The 23,516-nt window shown below is 40.7% G+C and overlaps 1 protein-coding gene across 4 annotated transcripts in view; it reads left to right on the plus strand.

The window, feature by feature from the left end:
* The window catches only part of MGAT4C (MGAT4 family member C), a 683,798-nt gene extending 660,542 nt beyond the window's left edge, over positions 1-23,256 (plus strand). For all 4 annotated transcript variants that reach the window (XM_084637898.1, XM_084637899.1, XM_084637900.1 and 1 more), the window contains 4 exons: positions 6,962-7,127; positions 12,624-12,776; positions 17,786-17,933; positions 19,884-23,256. In XM_084637898.1, coding sequence (XP_084494024.1) covers positions 12,648-12,776; positions 17,786-17,933; positions 19,884-21,040 — 1,434 coding nt within the window. In that variant the 5' untranslated portion in view covers positions 6,962-7,127; positions 12,624-12,647 and the 3' untranslated portion in view covers positions 21,041-23,256. The remainder of the gene's footprint in view (positions 1-6,961; positions 7,128-12,623; positions 12,777-17,785; positions 17,934-19,883) is intronic.
* Positions 23,257-23,516: the final 260 nt, after the last annotated feature.

Genomic DNA, 23,516 nt, shown 5'->3' on the forward strand with positions numbered 1-23,516 from the left:
GTTTGCCATGCTCTCGCTCTCTTTCATCTCCATCTATAGACACCACCACCAAGCAACTGAAATGCTGATCGAAGGCGAGAGCCTGGCTGAAGGGCAACCAGCCCGCCTGGGGTGAGAAGCATCTAAGTTTGTAAGGGCACTGAAAGTGTTAAGATCAACTTAGAATGTGTTTTGCTTTTATTTCATTTGACCAAATCTGACTTGTTGTGCTTTGACTTATAATCACTTAAAATCTATTTTTTGTAGTTAATAAATGTGTTTGTTTATTCTGCCTGAAACAGTGCGTTTGGTTTGAAGCGTGTCAAAGACTCCCGCTGGGATAACAAGTCTGGTAGATATCCATTTCTTTGTTAAATTGACAAACTCATATAAGCTTGCAGCATCCAGCAGGCACAACTGGACACTACAAGACAGAGGTTCCTACAGTTGTGTCTGGGACCGAAGACATTGGCTAGTGCCATTTGGTTGCACAATCCAAGCAGCAGGTGGCCCAAAGTGCTCACTCATGTAGCTGGGAGCTGCTTACTTGCTAGAGACTGTGTGTGAACAGCCCAGGAGTGGGGGTTCTTACAGCAGAGCAGGGTAAGGCTGGCTCCCAGAGTCAAGGATTTGAGTGACCTAGCAGATCACTGGTCCAGATAACACTAGGGGAATGGCACAGGCTAAATTATTGAAAAACTTCTTAAATTATTATTTCTCTTAAAACAAGAAGCAATTTTTTTCAAAAATCAATAAGAATATCCATCTATAATCTAATGTGCTTCTCAAAGTCGTTATAGTCAACACATGGCATGCTCTCTTTGGGTGTTTCTCTTGGAGAACCATATTCAGTGGTGATATATTACAGGGTACTGTGTTGTACTTTATCTAATTGAAATTGTACACTAGGACTAGCTGAACATTTTCCACATGGGTTTCCAATTAAATATTTTTAAGTAGCTTCCTTCCGTGGAAATGTTTGACTTTTTTGTTAAACTCAAACATATGCAAGTAAAATATTTTGGCCAAAACCTGTAATATTTTTCTTTAGAAATGTTGCTGAAGTGCTTGATGTCCCCAGTCTCCTCTATGGGTTTAGCTCCCCAGTCACTCTGCATTTCCAATGATTCACCACTCCCAGGGACATCCCTCTGCTCTCCTGGAGGGGAGACCCAGGTACATCATGGGAGTTGTAGTCTGACCATAGTTGTAGTCTATAGAGGCAAATGGGAACATGAATGAGGTACCCAAATCCCAGCTTCCATGGGGCAGCAAGGCAGCATTTCCACACTACAATTTGATGTTTTTTGAATTTCTGCTGAAAAATTGAAATTGTCTGTAGAAGAAAAACAAACAAAACCCATCTTTTTTGACCAGCTCTACATGTCTGCAAAAATAGTTATGATGCTACAGACACACCAGTTTAATTGGCTTGCTTTTTATAAATTGGGTACCATACACATTTTTAGATCCAGGTTTAACAGTGAAAGCATTGCAGAAATGAGATATTACTTTAATGTTAAAACATCTGGAATATTTGCCACATTGTTCTCAATTTCTTTGGCCCTGTCTGACAACTAACAATGCTTTCTGATTAATTTCATGCTAACAGCTGATAATGCAGGAATCAGGTACAGTGTAGAGGCATCATGTGTGCGTACAGCATTACCTGGATGTGGCATTAAACTCACAAAACTCTACTTGTTGAAAAACTAACACCTTGATTTTGGTCTAAAATTCTTTTCACAAAAACAATATTTCCATAAAAAGTGAGTTCATCAGTTTAGGCAGTGTGTAATGGGTTCACAAACTAAGGGATGACATTCTGCCTGGCCCTAATGAGCTGTGCAGTAACAGAGAGGGTATATGGAGAGTTCCCTACTTTGGTTAAGGCCTAGGCAGCACTGCAGCTCTGTGCATCAGATGGACTGCTCCCTCCCTACTCTGATGGTCGGAGGGTGAGGGGAGTCAAACGGGGAAGAGAAGAAGTAGGGTCATGGCACCACTGACCCCCATGCACTGGCCAGAGGTCAGGAATCAGGAATCATGTAGCCCAGTTTGTCTCCAGGCAGTCTCACCAGTACAGCTGGCCTGTAGCAGGATGCTGCCCCTGCTTTGAGACCCTCCTGGCCTGCTACTCTGCTTGCTCCAGTTCCTGACCTCTGGCTTGACCCTTCGCTCCAGCTGTGGACTACTGACTCCAGCTCTGAGTCCAGCCCTTGGTTGCTCTGACCACAAGGCTACACTTTCCTTGTCCCAGTAACCTTATGTAACCAGAAGAGTAGGAAATACAGAGGGGGATTATGTTGTTCCCCATAAAGAATGCTTCTTGGGATCCTCTGACATCAGTGTAACTCCTCAGCTTCCCTCCCTCCCCCCCCACCCCAGTATGGACTGTGCCTAAAAGTATGGCCATTAAAGATTTTCAGTTTTTAACTATGTAATTCACAGGTGACTGGGAGATTGTTCCCCTTCTTTTGCTCCAGTTAAGGTAAAAGCATGAGAATTCTAAAAGTTTGTTAGGGGAGGAGATCAGGTCCTAGTGACTCTTTTACTACTCAGTCTCTCCTGCTCTCAGTACAGTCCTATGGATCCATCGTCTGTGCTATCCTCATTCTCTCAACTATTCCTTCAGCTTCTCTTTGGTCGTTGTAAATCATCCTTCCTTCCACCCGCCATTCACCTCAGGGTTCAATTTGCCACCCCCTCCTCTCCTTCCTCTGAACTCATTCCTCCTAGTTCACTCTCTGTTTCCACTATTATGGTGATGACTCACAAATATCTCTGTCCTTGACCTCTCCTTATCTCCCCAGTCTTGAATCTCTGCCTGCCTGTAAGACCTTGCTCCTGGGAATTCTGTGCCAAAAAGTTTAAAATTCGGTGCCAAAAAATTAAAAAATCATGTGTACAATATTTTAAAATGCTGCAAAATGCTGCAAATTTTGTCAAATAAATGTGGCTCCAGCATGGTAGTGGGAAGCACAGACCACTGACTCCACTGAGGTGGGAGATCACCCTGAATCCCCCACCTCCCCTGGTACAGGGACTCAACAGTGAGGCTGCATCTCACCCTGACACAGTGCAAGGGCTGGGCCTACCCCAGAAACACCCCAGGGCCCTGCCCCTCTGCACTAGGTGCACCAGGTGTGGGTGGGCAGGCTCAGCCCAGCAGGATCCAAGTGTGGGGGGGGATGCAAGTGTGGGGTGAGAGGTTTCTGTGTGAGCCAATCTGGTTGCGGGCAGCTCAGTGGGAGATCTGGATGCACAGGGGCTCATTGGAGGGTTCCGGATGCAGGGGCAGTGGGATTCTGCAGGGGATCCAGGTGAAGGTGGCTGGGGCTCAATGGGGGAGGGTCTGGGTTTGGGGAGATGGGGCTCAGTGGGGAGAGATTGGGGTTTGGGGGGGGTCTGGGTTCTGGGGAAGTGGGGCTTGATGGGGTGGGGGTCCAGATGCAGCTGCTTGGGGATCAGTGGGGTGGGGGTCTGAGTGAGAGGGCTTGGCTGGGGTGGGGGTCCAGATGTAGCAGGGTAGGACTTGTCAGGGTGAGGGTTCAATGGGCCTACTTAACTGGGGAGTCTCAGCTGTGCCAAGGGGATGCTGCATGCCGGGCTCCTGCTTCCCCCTGCAATTCCCCTATCCCATTTTCTTCTGCATTCCCCTCCCCTCATTCTCACTTTCCTTTCCCCCTGCCCTGTTCCACCCCCTTCCTTCCCCACTGCCTCTTCCCCCACTCCCATTTAGCCAGACCCAGCACAGGCACTCACTGTTGCACAGGAAGGCTCTCAGCACACAGAAGGGGAGCACGACTGGCAGTAGGACTCACGAGGAGGTGTTCCGCTGCAGAGTCAATGGAGCCCAGATGCAGCCTCCTGCAGCTGGGCATCTCTGCACTTGCAGAAATGGGTGGGGGGGCAGTGGCACATAACCCCATGTTCCCCCCATGCCTTGCCTTTGTTTGGGGGGGGGCAGTCCCTCCCAAAAACTGTGCCCATGGTCATTCCCCCACCCCTACACACACACCTTCACTTTGCTTCCCTGCCATTTTCTTCAGGGAAGCACAGGAATTCTGCAGGGTGGGGAGGAGGGTTTCTACGGGCATGCAATCATTCGGAATCCCCCCAGGAGTAAAACCTGATCTACCCTAGAAAATCAGGTTGGCTTCATTATGTTGGTTGGAGTGCGAAGTGATGTAGTTAAAATGACCTAAGTCTTCTAGCTACTGCCTCTCGGGAAGGTGGATTATCTGTGCTGACGGGAACACCCTTCCCATCAGCGTAGGTGGTGTCCACACTGTAACACTACAGCTGCAGTGCTGCAGCTATGCCCCTGTAGCCTATCAAGTGTAGACAAGCCCTGAGATGTCTCACCCTGCATGTCTCACCTCACTTTCTTTCCCTTCTTTCTCCCTAATTGATAGCTGAACTGTCCTCCTCATCTCTGAGGCTCACAATCTGTCAAGTTCCTTTGTCATTTACCCGACCATCCAGGCTTTTGCCAAGTCCTGTCAGCTCCTCCTCTATATTATATTTCCAAAACCCATTCCTTCCTCTGTCACAGCTGATAAAACATATCCAGTGGTATTGCTGATTCATTAGGTGGCACTCTGTCCTCCAAGTCAATACATTTTCTCAGTCATTAGTCATCTATTGAATTGATTAATGTAACCTTCTCTGCAGCATCCCTAATTTTTTAATCTCTATTCTGTCTAAAACTCTAGAGTGAAAATAACCCTTTCCCCACTACTTTGTCTCTCCCTCCTTGAATCTCTTCATGGACTTTGTCCTATATGATTCAAGCTCTTCAGCCTCACCTTTGCATATCTATACAGTTCTGCACCTCCTTACACTTCAGCTTGTTTCTTCCTACACTCCCCCTTGAATACTTTACTCTGCCTAGTCTGTTTTTTTTCCCAAGCAGTCATCTCAATATTCAAATCTCTTCTTCAAGCCCACTTATTTTGCCTAGCCTTCCTTCACTACTAACTATGATAAAGTCTTTGCCTGCCCACATGCATCTTTCTTTAATTGTCAGTACAGTGCAGTATCTAGATTGTAAATTCCCTGGACATGAAATTTTTTAAACTACATGTTTTGTACCATGTGCTGCTATAGAAGTAACACCCAGTACAAAGAGGGGATTGCTTAATCACATGTAACCTACCCCTAGTTAGATTTGTTAGTCTCATCTGAACTAAGGCACTCTACCTTCCGTTCCCCAACATCAATTTTACTTCTTGCTGCCAGTGCCAGCAAACCTCATGCGTGTCAGCTTCAAACATTTTACATATATGTACTTCCAAGCTTTCAGTAAGACAGACAGTGAATCTTGTTGGAAGTCTATCTAAACCCCATGGAATAGTCTATACATTACAATTTTCCAGTTCACTGCCAACCATATCTGCAAATATATACAATTACATTGGTGTTCTTATTTTTTGTCTTGTATGGAAAAACCATGACACATGCTAACACAAGTGTTGCAGACCCTCATGTAGAATTTAATATTAACCATGTAAAAAAATCATTTACATTTTGGCTAGATTTTTCTTTCTGGAATCTTTTGTTCTGTGTGGATCACATACTTCATAAAGAGACTTGAACACAGCCTTTGGGGCTTCAAGTGTAGCCTTCCAAAAAGAAAAGCAGAAAAACAAATTGGACAAGCATTAAGAAATGCAAGCACAGCAACTCAGCTACACAATGGCAGAACAGTACATCAGAAGGCTGATGTGTAGGGATTCTGCTTCAGAGAGCCTTAGTCAAATGAGGGATTGTAATAAAGTTCACCAGGGGTTTGAAAATCCAACCATGCATATTTGTGTGTGTTCTCTGGGTTTTGCAGATATTGTAAATGTGGCAATGGGTAGGTTATATTGTACTTCCAAAAACAGGAACTTTGTAGTGACAGGCAAAGCTGTATGGCTGATTTGGAAATGTTATTACTATACATTAATAATTCAGTTGTCATTTCTGACAGTCATCAGTTCCTCTGCAAATAAGCAACTTTTCTTGAGTTTTTGAGATGTAGCACTCAAATACACAAGAAGTGGAACACAGGTACCAAAACACACATCCCTGCTACATCATTGTACTTACCATCTGTCGATAGCTTGTTTGCTGTATTGATTAGCTGAGGCTAGATCATAGCTGGCTGTAATGTGGCCACACAGAGGGATGACGGGGGTTGAGATTAGGCCTTAGAAATCATGGAGCACAAGTTGCTGAGAGGTGTCCAAAAAGGTCAATTTTCATTTGATTTCATTGGGAGTAGGATTTGACTCATAAAGAAGAGACTCTTTTTAAAAGATGGTGGTTTTTTTTAAATCATGTAATACTTAAATTTGTGCTTCGCTGTATTGATTGTGTAAGAGAAAGTGAAGAATTGGAATGTGAAAATCAATCTTGACCTCGGTATTATTGCACAATTTCCCAGAGTTACAGATCCAATAAAGAGCAGTTTTTCATCATTGTAACTTCATGAGATTGTGTATCTCAAAACAGCTGAAAAGAGAATGAACTAAGATTGTCAAAAGACACCTGTTCATGATGCCTAAACTTTGACAAATCAAGAAGAAATTCAGATGTAAACTTTAGCAGGGATATGGGGACTAGAGAAAAAGAATCAGGCAAGCACAAGTCATCTTTAGAATAGAAAAGAAAATTAAAAGTCACAAATGCATTTATTAATGAACATGAAATCCTTCAGGATTGATTTCAAAAGCAGTTGCATTTATATAGCTTAGATGTCTATCTAATTACATATGAAAAGGGGAGAAGTAAACACATAGGTACTAAAAAATACACATACAAACTAGTGGTTGTGGCATTGGATGCTGAGTTCAGGCCCTCTTAAAAATCAGGGCTTCAGCCTTTTTTGGCTTTAGTAATGGTGACTATTTATTATGTTTAAATATCTTAAAGCCTGTTGTCATGTTACTATGGAAAGAGCCAAAGCTGTTTTTGTTTTGTTTTGTTTTTTCAGAAGAGGCTGACTGAATTCACATACGCCGGGAACAAATACTAAGTTTTCTTCTGACAAATGTCACTTCCACCGTGTTCAGCTATACAGTGTTAGAATCTGGAAATTGAACTGTAACAAAGAAACAGTTCTGGGAAAATGCAGGGAATGTTTCCTAAAAGCATATACTGTAAGTATGCTAAACAAAGCAATACATTAATAATAAACTGATTGGGAGAAATACAGATAACGAAGCATGTTGATCTGACAGCAAATGTGTGTGCATCCTGCCATCTAGTGTTTGTAAGAGCAAGTGTCAGCACATTGTCTGGAGAACATATTGTATATGATAAATTTGTTAAGTCATAACTGTGGCATCCTTCTCTTCAGTCTGTTTAATTGGTATGAATCTATAACTGGCTCTTATGTACAAACAAAATCCTTGAAAATGTACTTTGTTGTATCCTTCAAATTACTGTGAACACTATTTGCCAATGAACCGTTATGTTCATTGTTATAATGATTTCCATATTAAATGTGCCCAGTAAAAATATGGAGGTTTTCTTCTAAAAGCCTGTCCTGCAAATTGAGCCTGTGCACTGACACAAGCTGCATGCTTTTCATCTTACACATCATCACCACTAATAAAATTTCTGTAGTCCTTCACTTATACTTCTGCAACCCCATTGTCTGCAATTTATGATAGTCCAATGATACAAATAATCGACTGATGACTGCCTGGAAATAATTATGTCCATGATGCACAATATTGATCAGAATCTGCAGCTCATAGCAGTGTTGGCTGCGCAGGGCTATGTGAAGTAAAGCAGGAAATGTTTAGTGCTGTACCTCAGGTCAGCAAATACGACTCTGAGCGCACACACAGAGTAACCTAGTGAGTAAGAAGGTGCCATTGGTACAATAATTTTTCAGAGGCAAACTTCACTTTAATGCTTGAAGGTGCATTGCCCCATCTAAAATTTTGACCCCAGAGTTGCTGATATCTCTAACATCCATGTGTTCAAACATACTTGAACTTTTGAGAATCAGGCTAGCCCTTGCCAGATTCTGAACAGAGACTGTGTTTAAATCTATTCATATGTGAATTTGTGAATTTCTCATTCCCATCCCACCCTTTAAAAACAATAATTTTGAGGAAAGGGACAATGTATCCCCTTCAATATCTATAAGTGATGTCTACTTTTAAAAAGTCCTTTTGAATATTATTATGACATTACCTACTATTAGTAAAAAGGGCAAAATTTTGGTGGAGCTACTGTCACTTCCCTCCAAATTGCTAAGGGATCCTCATATAACAATTTGAGGGAACCCACAGACCATGTCACTGTACACATAGATTCATAGATTCATAGATTCATAGATATTTAGGTCAGAAGGGACCATTATGATCATCTAGTCCGACCTCCTGCACAACGCAGGCCACAGAATTTCACCCACCACACCTAAAAAAGACCTCACACCTATATCTGTGCTATTGAAGTCCCCAAATTGTAGTTTGAAGACCTCAAGGAGCAGAGAATCCTCCAGCAAGTGACCCGTGCCCCATGCTACAGAGGAAGGCGAAAAACCTCCAGGGCCTTCCAATCTGCCCTGGAGGAAAATTCCTTCCCGACCCCAAATATGGCGATCAGCTAAACCCTGAGCATATGGGCAAGATTCATCAGCCAGATACTACAGAAAATTCTTTCCCGGGTAACTTGGATCTTACCCCATCTAAAAACCCATCACAGGCCATTGGGCCTATTTACCATGAATATTTAATTACCAAAACCATGTTATCCCATCATACCATCTCCTCCATAAACTTATCGAGTTTAATCTTAAAGCAAGATAGATCTTCTGCCCCCACTACTTCCCTCGGAAGGCTATTCCAAAACTTCACTCCTCTGATGGTTAGAAACCTTCGTCTAATTTCTAATCTAAATTTCCTAGTGGCCAGTTTATATCCATTTGTTCTTGTGTCCACATTGGTATTGAGTTTAAATAATTCCTCTCCCTCTCTGGTATTTATCCCTCTGATATATTTATAGAGAGCAATCATATCTCCCCTCAACCTTCTTTTAGTTAGGCTAAACAAGCCAAGCTCCCTGAGTCTCCTTTCATAAGACAAATTTTCCATTCCTCGGATCATCCTAGTAGCCCTTCTCTGTACCTGTTCCAGTTTGAATTCATCCTTCTTAAACATGGGAGACCAGAACTGCACACAGTATTCCAGGTGAGGTCTCACCAGTGCCTTATATAACGGTACTAAAACCTCCTTATCCCTACTGGAAATACCTCTCCTGATGCATCCCAAGACGACATTAGCTTTTTTCACAGCCATATCACATTGGCAGCTCATAGTCAACCTATGATCAACCAATACTCCAAGGTCCTTTTCCTCCTCCGTTACTTCTAGTTGATGCGTCCCTAGCTTATAACTAAAATTCTTGTTATTAATCCCTAAATGCATGACCTTACACTTCTCACTATTAAATTTCATCCTATTCCTATTACTCCAGTTTACAAGGTCATCCAGATCCTCCTGTAGGGTATCCCTGTCCTTCTCTAAATTAGCAATACCTCCCAGCTTTGTATCATCTGCAAACTTTATTAGCACACTCCCACTTTTTGTGCCCAGGTCAGTAATAAAAAGATTAAATAAGATTGGTCCCAAAACTGATCCTTGAGGAACTCCACTGGTAACCTCCCTCCAACTTGACAGTTCACCTTTCAGTAGAACCCGTTGTAGTCTCCCCTTTAACCAATTCCCTATCCACCTTTCAATTTTCCTATTGATGCCCATCTTATCCAATTTAACTAATAATTCCCCATGTGGCACAGTATCAAACGCCTTACTAAAATCTAAATAAATTAGATCCACTGCGTTTCCTTTATCTAAAAAATCTGTTACTCTCTCAAAGAAGGAAATCAGGTTGGTTTGGCACGATCTACCTTTTGTAAAACCATGTTGTATTTTGTCCCATTTACCATTGACTTCAATGTCCTTAACTACCTTCTCCTTCAAAATTTTTTCCAAGACCTTGCATACTACAGATGTCAAACTAACAGGCCTATAATTACTTGGATCACTTTTTTTCCCTTTCTTAAAAATAGGAACTATGTTAGCAATTCTCCAATCATACGGTACAACCCCTGAATTTACAGATTCATTAAAAATTCTTGCTAATGGGCTTGCAATTTCTTGTGCCAATTCTTTTAATATTCTTGGATGAAGATTATCTGGGCCCCCCGATTTAGCCCCATTAAGCTGTTTGAGTTTCGCTTCTACCTCAGATATGGTGATGTCTACCTCCATATCCTCATTCCCATTTATCATGCTACCATTATCCCTAAGATCCTCTTTAGTCTTATTAAAGACTGAGGCAAAGTATTTGTTTAGATATTGGGCCATGCCTAGATTATCCTTGACCTCCACTCCATCCTCAGTTCCCACATTCTAGTTGCCAATTGTAAGCAGGGCAATAAAATCATTTAATCAACAATGTATCACTTCATATTCAGGTAGGATTTTCTTACCTCCTGTACTCAGTCTACTGATGTAGCATTTCTTAAAAAAGAAAAAAGCAGAAACAAAAACCCACTTTCTTTACTGCTTCATCACTTTGCACCAGGTTCCTAGGACTATCCCCAACCCCTCTTGAATTCTCTAACCCACGTACTGCGCAAAAATTTTTTGATATATTTTCAGACCTGGGTCAGCGGCATGAGAATTATTACTTTTGTGACTCATTTCTTTGTAATTTCATATGTAATGAAAGTAAGCAAGCTATCCAGGCATGGAAATGAAACTATGTATGATACAGATAGATATATTTCTCAGCATGTGGTAGGATATTAACATGCAATGAACTATAAAGATGGAATTGCAATGTCATTTTCTTACCTAAATTTCAAGTTTAAAAAAAATACTTTGTGCATTTTTTTCATCTTCAAAATATTGGCCTGCTCCAAAACAAACAAACAAGCCTGCAAAATACTATCAGCTGTTAATACAAAATGAATAATTAAAGGCATAGGAAAGCCAGGTTAGAATGCAACATTTTCCTGCTAGAGGGAAAAATAAGCTATACTCCATGATCTCTACCAAAGACTCATCTACTAGTCCATTTGTTTTCCAGCATATTTCACTGGAAAACAAATTACTGGTATTACAAACATTGCCCTTTTTGTGTTACTTTCTGGGGACAAAATTTGGTAGAGTCCTGGTACTTGTTTTCATAAATAATTAGGATGGGAGAAAACAATGTGATGCTCTAAATATAGTCTCATTGGGCCATTTGAGCAGCTCAAGATCACCAAGTTATAGAAACAGCCTAGATGTTCTCTCTGTTCCTCCACCATATCCCCTATACCCGGAATGGTGGTGGTGTAATTCTCCCATAGCTGGTTAACCTGGTTTCCTAGATACTTTGGATTTGAGTAGTGGATGTGTCTCATTCATTGAATATTGACATTCACTCATTTTTATTTCCTTATTTATCTTATCGTGTTGTTCTTATTCTTATAAGAGTTTAAAAAGTCTGTCGTACACACATAACTTCCTTATTCCAAAGCTCATCTTTTTGTCGATATGGGCTAATGTTGATGGTGAACTGTTTGCTATTATTAATACCTTGTGTGTATGTCTCACGTTATTTAGGATCTAGTGGAGTCATTCTTCAAAATGTTTGATATGTTTAAACAGTTTAGCAGAGAAAATATGGATTGTAATTTTCATTTCCAGGGGTTTTTTTTATGTTATTCATCCTGAAAGTTCTCAAAATGAATGTGCAAAATCTTTGACAAATTTCCACACATGCTTAGATCTATTTTCTATCAGCTTGGATATCTATTGGCATGTCAATATTTATTTTTGTATGTGCAATTTAACAACGCATAGACCATTTTTTGCCTCAATTTAAGAAAACACAGCCCCATACAGTACGTTCATATATAGTAGGGGTGGCCAACCTGTGGATCCGGAGTCACATGTGGCTCTTCAGAAGTTAATATGTGGATTGTTGTATAGGCACCAACTCTGGGGCTGGAGCTACAGACGCAAACTTTCCAGTATGCCGGGGGGTGCTCACTGCTCAACCCCCTGCTCTGCCCCCTCTCCACCCTTTCCTGCCCCCTTCCCTGAGCCTGCCGTGCCTTTGCTCCTCCCCCCAGCAAGAGCCTCCTGCATGCCACGAAACAGCTAATCGGGAGGTGCGGGGGGTGAGAGGAGGAGGTGCTGATCAGCGGGGTTTCCAGTGGGTGGGAAACGGGCGGGGGGAGCTGATGTGGGGCTGCTGACATATTACTGTGGCTCTTTGGCAATGTACATTGGTAAATTCTGGCTCCTTCTCAGGCTCAAGTTGGCCACCCCGATATATAAGCTCAGTGAGTGAAACTTGGTTGAATAATTAACAAAATGTAATGGACAGTATCTTAAAGAGAAATGGTCTTTCTGATTTAAACTAGACATGGATATGAGCCACAAACATGGAATCTGGTTTCAGGTTCAGAATCCCTGAAAATGTGGGACTGTTTGAATTAGGGGTTTGTTTTTTAGTTCATGGCCATCTCTAATTCAAACACATGAAGTAATGCACATGCTAACGGCTGTGATTTGGTCTCTAAGTGGTTGTGTTCTATACGTATTCAAAGAATTTAGTAATGTTGTATTTTTCTCTCCTAGGAGACCCTGTATGTTTTTCTTCACATGAAGCTCACTTTGAAATATTTGGATAAAATGAGATGCTTACGGAAACGATCAGCAGTATCATTCTTAGGAGTCCTTGTCATTTGCCTGCTCTTCATGAACTTGTACATTGAAGATGGTTATGTCTTGGTAAGTTTCTTAGGTGGAAGAAATGGGGTCATGGAACAAGCACAGAGTACAAGGTACCACAAGTACTCAGCCAAATTAGAAAATGGCTGGAAGTCAAAATGACAGTTGCAACTCTCCTGGTTTAGTGGGCTGTTCATGAGTCTCCTCAAAATGACTCATATTACATATATATATATATATATATATATATGAGAGGGTGCCATTAAAATCTTGATGTTTTCTTCTTATAGAAGTAACATATATCACAGTATTTCCCACTGTCCGTGTAAGAAGCACTGCAGACATGACAAGTAAGGTATCTAGCACAGTGTGGAGCCATACCTCTTGAATGTTCTCCATTTTAGTCACAAAATTATCTCCATTCTGCACACATTTGGATTTCCCTCATTTTAATTCTTGAAAATTATTTACGTCTGAGGTAATCGTGTGAACTAAAAGACCCAGGTTCAGTCCCTGCTGATAATGACCCACCCAGGGGCGTGGCATTACACATACAACTAATGCGACAGAAGACTCAATTACACAACAGGAATTAATCCCACATCATTTTCATTTTCTTGCATGAATATTTGTTTTTCAGTGTCTCATTTTGAGTCTCTGTCATGCCATGTGTCCCAAATTTGGGCCTTTGGCAGGTGGAAAGGTATTGATGGGAACCTCAAAGTTTTCATGGTACCTGTTGTAAACTTATGATTTAAAGGTAGGATTTCCTAAAGCACCTGAATCAGTAGCTTCAATCACTAAACTAGTGATAATGTGATGTAACTCTACAGTTTGCGCTGGACATATGCCACAATTTAAGGTCAAATGACTTCTGAGATACTAATGGTAGTATGGACATTGAGAGTTGGACAACATCTGAAAGGAGACAACTGTTTAAGGCCTAGCTCTTGCAGTCACATGAGTAAAGATAAGCATGAAACAACATGATCTGTGGAACAGGGTATTGGATTTGGAGTCAGAAGACCTGGTTTCTCTTACTAGGTCTGCCACTGACCTGCTTGAACAAATCACAAGTCACTTTACTCCTCCGTACCTCTGTTTCCACTCCCATTCTTTGTCTTGTATATTAAGAACATACATTAGTGGGGGAGGGGGGTACATTTTTGTCTGTTACTATGAAACTAGCACAATGGAGTCCCACTCAGCCTGTAGTCAGTACTGTAATACAAGTAAGTTATAATAAATATATAAGGATTTTCAATATCAGGGCCAAAGACATTAATAGGCAATGTTCAATAATATCAAACTTATGCTAAATTGAAACTGTGATTTTAAAAAAGTGATATTACTATATTATCACTGCTAGCCAATTCATTTTCAAGTAATCCAAAAGAGAATCCCTGTTTTTTGGTATGCCACTCCACTTTTTGATATATTGCTTCCCCTAGTGACATTGTTTGCATTGAGATTTTGTACAGTATCTTATTTATTCATTGTCTCTTAGTTGTGGTAATATTTGACCTGGCTCATGCCATATTTTCTCCCCGTGTCACCCACCCTGATGCTTCTCTTGCTTCTGCTAATTGCTTCAAATTCCCCCCAGATGCTTCTGAAAGTGCATCTTTTTGGTTCGTTTTTTAAATCCTTTTCTGTCCTGTTTGCCGACTCCAGCAATGTCTTATTCTTAATTTTTTTTTTTACATTCACTTCCTTTTATTATTTTTCTCATCACAAATCTGACATGTTTGAGCTCATGTAGCTCCCAGCCAAGTCTTTTACTTTCTCCTGACAGTTTTCCCAGATTTCCTGATACCTTTATGGTCCATCAACCATTTTTCAAATGTGTTAGGCTGTTGGCTTTTTTATGTTATTTATTTTATTTTATTTTATTTTCTACATCCCTGACCACATTTGACAGCTCCCCTGGTCCATCTCATGTTTTCTTTGCTAAAGGAGTAGATCAGCAGTTTAAATGTGGGAGTTTAGAAATAATATGCCAAATAGTTCCCTTGCAGGAAAAAAACACATGTAGGGAACCGGGAACTCTCTGCAAGGCTCTCCCTGACTCCCTATATGTGTGGAGTAGCACTGCCTGAGGCTCTCCTGCTAGTCACTGCCTCTGGAAAGTGCCCTTAAGTTAGCTGATGAGGGAATGATGCCCATCCCCAGTCCTTCCCCAGCTACCTTTCTCAGATACCCAGCCCAATGGAGAACAAGGCTATGAGTCCCCCTCCCCCATATTGAGTGTGAAATTCTTTGCATTTTTCATTAACATGGACTGTGAAAGTGTGGCTGGCCCCTTTAAGTGAAGCAGGTCCCGCTCCCCTATGCCAGAACAGTTGCTCCCAATGGGTATGTCTACATTGCAATTAAACACCCAGGCCTGGCCTGTGCCATTGGACTCGGGCTCACATGGCTCATGCTGCGGGGCTGTAAATTCGCAGTGTAGATGCTCAGGAGATCCACAAGGGGCAAGGACCCCAGAACTGGGGCTCCAGCCTGAGCCTGAACATCTACACTGCAGTTTTAGAGTTCTACAGCCTGAGGCCAGTCATCTGGGTCAGCCAGGGGTGTTTAATTGCAAAGAAGACAGAGAGAATTTGGCTAATTGAGAGGGCAAGGCACCACCTGGGGCTATGTAGTGCTAGATTGTCAGTAAGGAAGGGGGAACAGGAGCAGTAGGGAGACCCCTTTGGGAGCCAGTGGGAACCTGCTGGGGAGAAAACCTGGGGGGTACTCAGCTAAAAAAGCAAGGAAGGACTTTTTTAGTCCTTGCAAGAAGGACTGAAACAGGCAAGGGGGGAAATGACCTTGGATCTGTAGCCTAGGGTGAGCTGAAGAGCTGTGCCTGTTTTTGTGTTTGGAAAACAAAACCATGCCTGGGAAGAGAGGCTTGGAGTGGCAGTGAGTCTTTGTGGGCTGGAGACAAGCCAGCACCTTACAGAGACCATTTCCCTTCTCCCTCCGCCCCCCAAAAGTGAAAAATGTTGATTTTGGGGGCTTTCAAATTTCATTCAGAGTCTCTCGCATGTCTCCAGTAGAATCCACTCACTATTGCTGCGTAAAAGTGTTGACTTTCTTGTGGGTATTGAAGTGGGAACAGAAATCTCCATTTCAAGGCATGAGCCCACTGGGGGATAGTGCAGCAAAGACAACTTTGCTTAAGCAGCCTTAGTGATACAACTACAGTTCATGTACGTGATGTGCAGCATTGACACACATTGGCAGGGCAATGTGGGAATGCTGAAATTGCAGCTGTGTGTGCTGATCCTGATCAATGGATCCAGAAACTTTCATGAACACTAAATTCACTTAAACTCGGAATGTGCCTGGTTCAATGCTGACCTTAAGCATATATTGTAGGTTGTAAGTGATAGGGAGAAGGGACCGTGTCTTTTTATTTTTATTGTAAATATAAGTACCCTTTGGGGGCATTGTAAAAGTAATAACAATATTACATATGGGGATCCTCTGAAGAGCAAAGTGTCTCTTGAGAGCCAATTAACTCCTTCAGCTCCCAGGAAAATTAAGGGAATCTCACAAAGTCGGGCAAATGTAGTACAAAGTGTATATATTACTGACTGACTGCTTCTTCCCCCTGCACTTACTTCCCTCTCTGGGTGCACACTGTTTTCCTGATTAATGCCTGAAAACTAGGATCACCACAGAAAAATCAGGAGACAGAGTAACCAGCAGGCCTAGTGGATCAGCTGTATGAACATCTGTTTGGTAACCCCGTGGGGTCAGGGCATGGACTCTAGCTAGTCCATTGAGCTACATTCTAATCTGGAAAGTGATACACATAAAGCTTTGTTTCATAACTTATCAGTAAATGCAAGGTAGCCTAGCAGCACTAGAAAGAAATTACCCAGGGAGATCTTGCAGAACGAGAGAGCATAACAGTTCAGGTAGCTGCGTCTGGATGTTAGCCAAGAGAACCTGACTCAACTCATAAATGGATTATTTATTTCTTCAATAAAAGAAAAATAGTGAACTTAATGTGAACATAAGATAGGTTTCTGTATGTGAGATAGATTTCTTACATCCCTGATTGTGAACCTGAATAACATTGAAATAAATGTTGTTTATTTTTTTCTCCTTTCTGCTCTTGTTAGCAATATTGTTTATTGCATAGTGCTCTCTTTTAATCAAAGCTCAAGTCACTTGTCTTGCATTAATGTATTGTAGCACACATGTGAAACTGCCATATAATTTTCTTACTCTTCTCAGGGGCAACATCACCCAATGTGAACTACAAAAGCATTCCTAACTCTAACCTCAACTCCATGGCACCACAGCTCCAATGGAAAATTTTCTTCTTTGCTTAAGCATTAAGAGACAGATGGTGTGGGTGGGGCACTGTGTATGCCATAGTGGTATGGAGACCCTCAACTCAAAGAGAAAGGGGAGAGATGGGAAAGAGGCAGGGCCATAACCCTATCCTTTCTCTGCACCAGTCTACTTTGGTGGCAGGGCATGCAGTGGGTGCAGGCACCAACATCCTTTAGCATAGTACAGTCTATGCACTTCCCCTGCGCATCAAGGATCTAGGGAAGGAATGGTCCGTTCTCAGGGAAGTGCCAGAGTGGTACAGTCTTGCCTTAGGTCTCAGAATATTATTTCATGTTTCACCTGCAACAGTTTCTAATATGACAAAAAATAAAAGTTAAACACTTCCCCACTATACCGTCAAGGGGGATTATGTCCTACCTTGAATATAGCAGCACTTTTCTGGCAATACTGTAATGCTCTCAATTCTTTTAGAGAACTAGATCTTCAGTGTTTCTATGCCAAAGGGCTTTTTCCTCTTTCCCAATTACTCTTAATCTGAAACTATATGGTAGATTTCTTGTAATCAAAAATATATAATATTCAGATAACGGATTTTTAAAATGAGGTGAGATTTAAATGTTTTCTAGAAAACTAACTTTGAAAAAGTTAGTTCTTTGAAATTTGTCTGTCCCCCTTGTCTGTTTGGCCAGCATTCACAAATATATTTCTCTCTGTATTTCCCCTCCCATGTGCTCTCTCTCTCTCTCTCATTCTGTCTCTTTTCATCTTACTAGGAAGGGGACAAGCAATTAATCAGAGAAACAGCCACACACCAGCTTAATTCAGAGCGCTATGTTCACACTTTTAAAGACTTGTCAAATTTCTCAGGATCTATAAATGTTTCCTATCGCTATCTAGCTGGCACACCTTTGCCAAGGAAAAGTAAGTAACCAGAATCTGACTTTCATTAAATGAAGTAAGATGTTACCTCAGATGTTTTTTACAGAAATTAATTATTTCATTTTAGAATTGTGTGAAAACTCTTTCACCTACAGTGAAATTCACAATGCTGCCTGTTCCATAGATCTCCCATGGTACTTCTGCACAGGGATGATATAAGGGAACAATGCAGGTGCACTTCTGGATCTCCATGGACTGAGATGGGTTGAACCACTGAATCCTCACTTATGTGGATCCTATAGCTGGGAACACCCATATATAGGGCATGAAGGTCATTCCATAAGCTGGGACCATAGAGGGACTGAGTCACAGCACTATAGCCTGCAATGAGGGGATTTTCCCACACTCAGATTTTCCCACACTCAGGCCCCAGGTAGGACAGTTCCAAATTGTCTGGTTATTCTGACTTTATGCAGTTGGTTCAATAAAAGATATTGCCTCACCCACCTCATCTCTCTAATATTCTGACTTTAGGCAGGAGTCAAGACTTTCACCTTCACACAGAAACATGCCAATATTTGGCTTTGGACAGGTCACCTCGGAGCACCAAATCAATCATTTCACACACACAACCAAAGAAAATGAGGGTCAGAATGGAGAAGTCCAAGCATACATCCAATGCATAAGATCAAGCACCGAGAGGAAAATAAGACATCTGTGAGTTGTTGGTCTTCCTAGGACAGGGTTACAATGTAAATGTTAGTTGAAATAAGGTTTGAGATGTTTGGGGTTGTGTAGGCCGTGCTGAGGACTGATGGCGTTTGTACTATACCGCACTACAACTCCATTTTGAGTGGACAGTTTAGAGGAAGGCCACAGGACACCTCATTGGAACATGATCTGCAAAATTTTACAAATCAAAATATTTATGTAGAGTTTTGGTCAGCGCCAATGGAAATGAAGCATACTAGTTTTAACATGAATCTATTTGTACAGAAAATAGGGGGATGAACTGATTTTCTTAAAAGTGTAGTTGCTCACAATTCCAACAGAGATTGCATTTCATCCAAACAGCTAGATTCTAATAATAGATTTGGAGTGCATGTTAACAAATATCTGAAAGAACTCAGCTAATGCTGTAGGCACCTATGCAAGAAAAGCTATTTCCAAATACCACAGGCGGCAATTCATGCCACATACCTGAGATTCAAATCATACCCAAAAGGTTTTAAATGCACTAAAAACGACTTATAGAAATACAAATATTCAGTAGTCAACTGTATTGTACTTTTAAGTGAAATCTGATTTACTTGTCTCAAATTCAATCTATTACTTGTCTCAAATTCAATCTTCAGTCTATTTCTAACTGAAAAAATAAAGGACATTTGTGATAGGAATTCTAACAAGGAAAAATGAGAGTATTGGAAAATATTTAAAAACTGAAAATGCTAGAAGAAATCATCCATGAAAAGCTTAGAAATCCTCAAAACTATGTATAAATGTAATTAAGCTTGTTACAGTACCATAAAATGGTAAAAGCAAGGCAATTATTCTTTAACTCTTACTTTTGTGCTATTTTTTCATAATGGCTTGACTTAAGAACAATTTGTGAGCCGTAACTTTTCAATCCCGTTTCTTTATAGCTTTAATATTGTCTATATGTATTTCTTTTTTTCTAATAGGCACATATGCACACATCGCTTTGGCTTTAGTCCATTTCACAACACTTCTTGCAGTTAGGAAACTAATGCTTAATTCGATAGTCTCCATATGTCAAATTGCTTACAATACAATTCTTCTTTCATTGAAAAGCATAGAACAGTCTTTGTGGCGTACAGCTTAATACGTTTACATATCAAACATCCCAGACTTCATCATTCAGAAGGTTTATTTAATACACTACAGGCCTGGAGGTTAGCTTTGTTGCTATATGATTTTCAAAGTCTGATTCATGTTCAGTTAATCTTTCTGTCTGAATTTTCTTCTGCACAGAGTATCTTACTATTGGACTATCCTCAGTCAAACGGAAAAAGGGGAATTATTTGCTTGAGACGATCAAGTCCATATTTGAGCAGTCAAGTTATGAGGAACTGAAAGAAATTACAGTGGTGGTTCACCTAGCAGATTTTGACTCATCCTGGTGTGAAGGGATGGTCCAGGATATTTCACAGAAATTTGCTCATCACATCATTGCTGGCAGGTTAATGGTTATCCATGCCCCTGAGGAGTACTATCCAGTACTGGATGGCCTTAAGAGAAATTACAATGACCCAGAAGACCGTGTGAAGTTCCGATCCAAACAAAATGTAGATTATGCTTTCCTGCTTAACTTTTGTGCTAATCTTTCTGAGTATTATGTCATGCTAGAAGATGATGTTCGATGCTCTAAAAACTTCTTAACTGCTGTTAAGAAAGTAATTACCTCGCGAGAAGGTTCCTATTGGGTGACTCTGGAGTTTTCCAAACTGGGCTATATTGGAAAGCTATACCACTCCCATGACCTCCCACGCCTGGCTCATTTTTTGCTGATGTTTTACCAGGAAATGCCTTGTGATTGGCTGCTAATCCATTTCCGTGGATTGTTAGCTCAAAAGGACGTCATCCGCTTTAAGCCATCTCTGTTCCAGCACATGGGATATTATTCATCCTACAAAGGAGCTGAGAACAAGCTAAAGGATGACGACTTTGAAGAGGATTCATTTGACATCCCTGACAACCCACCCGCAAATCTTCACACCAACATAAATGTATTTGAAAACTACGAGGCAAGCAAGGCTTACAGCAGCATTGATGAGTACTTCTGGGGGAAAGCTCCTTCTACTGGAGATCTCTATGTGATTGTATTTGAAAAGCCTATTAAAATCAATAAAATTAAAGTTATCACTGGAACAGAAGACCGTCAAAATGACATCTTGCATCACGGAGCCCTGGAAGTTGGGGAAAAGATTGTAGGGAGCAAAAAAGGGAGGCAATGCACTACTTACTTGAGACTAGGGGAGTTCAAAAATGGAAATTTTGAAATGACAGATGTGGAACACAAAGTTCTGTTTGATATTAACTGCATGAGAATACTTGTTACCAAAAGTCAAAAGGAATGGCTGATCATTAGGAGCATTAGCATTTGGACTTCTCAGCCACCAAATCAATAAGGCAAAATTACTGAAGCTGGTCCTCCTTCTTTCGTGGTGGAGTGAATGCCATCGATTGGGTCCCAACTGGTGTCATTCCCCAAGGAGACTGACTTACTTCCTATTATTTACTACTGACACTGGAAATCTGGGGAAGTCATAAAACAAGCAAAAGCAATTTATTTTGTACTAGTCCGCCAGGCAATATACAAACACTAGTCTGTTGGAATGTTTGAATTTTATAGGAAATGTAAACATGTTCTCATCCATCACTTAAGATTCAGAAACCTTTCTCTTTTATTTTAATTTCTCCTTTGGGAAGAACTGCTGTACTAAAAACAAAGCCAATGTTTTTCCATTATTCAGAAGTTTTGTAGGTTTTGTCCAGTATGTTGTCAGATGAAATTTGACTCCATCATATCCACATATAAATTAATAATCAGATGGTAGTACGTTTGTACAATAGTTGGTGGTGTTTTTGTTTGAAAGACAGTTGTGAAAATGAAAGTCTGTTAATGGAGCTTGCAATTTTATTTGAGCACTGTAAGAAAACAGTATGGTTAAACATTGTGATTAATTTTAAATGAAAATACATGTACAGTTATAAATCTGACATGACAATACTGTAAAAAATATTTAATTGCATCATCTATCCTGTCTCAACAAATATGCTTTGTCCTTCTTCCAGGGTCCTGTCATTGAAATGGTTCACCAGTTGTATTTTATGTCACTTAGGGCCCAACCCTGCAATCCTTATTCAAGCAGTCACACAGTCAATGGGAGTTTTGTTTGAATAAGGACTGCAGGATCAGCCCCTGAGCTTTAAGGACAAAATTATCCTTTCAGATTTGCTTGAAAGTAGTTTTCATCTTTAATATTTTGCTCTTCCAGCACATTCAGAGCTCCCAGTGATGTCAGCTGGAGAACTGCACAAAGCTGAGCACTACCGTATGGTCTGAGAGAAGAGTTTTGTACTCAATGTTTAGATCAGTGGTGGACAACCTGCAGCCCATCAGGGTAATCTGATTGTCAGCCATGAGACATTTTGCTGACATTGAACATCCTCTGGCATGGCTCTCCGCAAGTCCCAGTGGCCACAGTTCACCATTCCTGGCCAATGGGAGCTGTGGGAAGCAATCAGATTACCCTAATGGGCCACATGTGACCCGCAGGCCGCAGGTTGCCCACCACTGGTTTAGACATCCATCTCCCATCCGATGCAGATGAAAGATCTATAAGGTTCAACAGTAGAGGCTGAAGGTGATCACTGATCTTCCCTGGTTGATGTCTCTGCAATAGTGCTGTGTGAAACATTTCCCACCTTTTGCAAAAACAAGAATACTGGTTTTGCTGGATGTTTAAGAAGTAAATACTTTGCCAAGTTAGTTTTGAATTTTTTTCAGATTTTTCAATTGTGAATAAATTGTCTTAGGAGCCGTCTTTCCCCAGATGATGTTTTGGTCTATATACTTATATACTATCTGGACCTGTTCCTTTGAGGTGCTGAGCACTTACTGACAGGGGCTGATTGTCCTCCATTCCTATTGATTTCAGTGGGAGTTGTGAGCTTTAATACTCCACAGAATCAGACCCCCATATGTATACAATACATATTATATATAAACACATCTGGATTACCAAAATATATAGGAGATCTTATTATTCTTTAAGGCATTCCAAAAACTTTCTTTAATGATACTGGGAACTATACAAGTATATCAATAGCAGCACAGATGAACACTATATTACTAGTCTCATGAATATTGTGGTAATCATCAAATTGCATGTCCTGGTTTCAGCTGAATCTAGGAGGTAAGGATTAAATTGCAAGAATGCCTGTACTGACCAAAAACTCCAAGTCGAAGTGAACTAAATATTGTACTCTGCATACTAGCAAGCCTGACGTGGTTATTTCATAAGGGCAGATTATTCACAGGTCTACAAGAAGCAGCAATCTAATTGCTTTTCCTGATTCATAAATCCTACTAAATTCAGATGCAGGTTTGGCAAATCCCTACTTACAGCAGCAATGTACTTTAAAATAGATGGTCTAGTAAATACCTTTACAAAGTACACAAAAGTGTCCCCTTCCCAAAGAGAAGAGTCTTTGTTTCTCTTGTTTCTTAATACTTACCCAGAACTCTAATCTCTGTGAAAACAGGATATTTTAAATACAGTTTGGCAGTTCAACTTTAGACCCCACTGCAGTTTAGCTAAATTAAAAATACCCACTAAGCTTAAACCAATTCTTACCTAAATATACATGAGAGACTTGCTATTTATATGTTAAATTATTTTCTATGGTAACCAGCTAATTTTATGGTCAACCCTAAAACTCCTTTAAACACACAATAAATTCTTTTTTGCTTCATTTACCATTAGTGACAAAGAAATTTCAATAAGGAGCAGTGAACATCTGAAAACTGATGTAGAAACTAACTGCCTGGTTATATATAAATGTGCTGTTTCCAAAACAAATACATTTTGAATGAACACA

The sequence above is a fragment of the Lepidochelys olivacea genome (genome assembly GCF_965140295.1).
Source record: "Lepidochelys olivacea isolate rLepOli2 genome assembly, chromosome: 1".
Lineage (NCBI taxonomy): Eukaryota > Metazoa > Chordata > Testudines > Cheloniidae > Lepidochelys > Lepidochelys olivacea.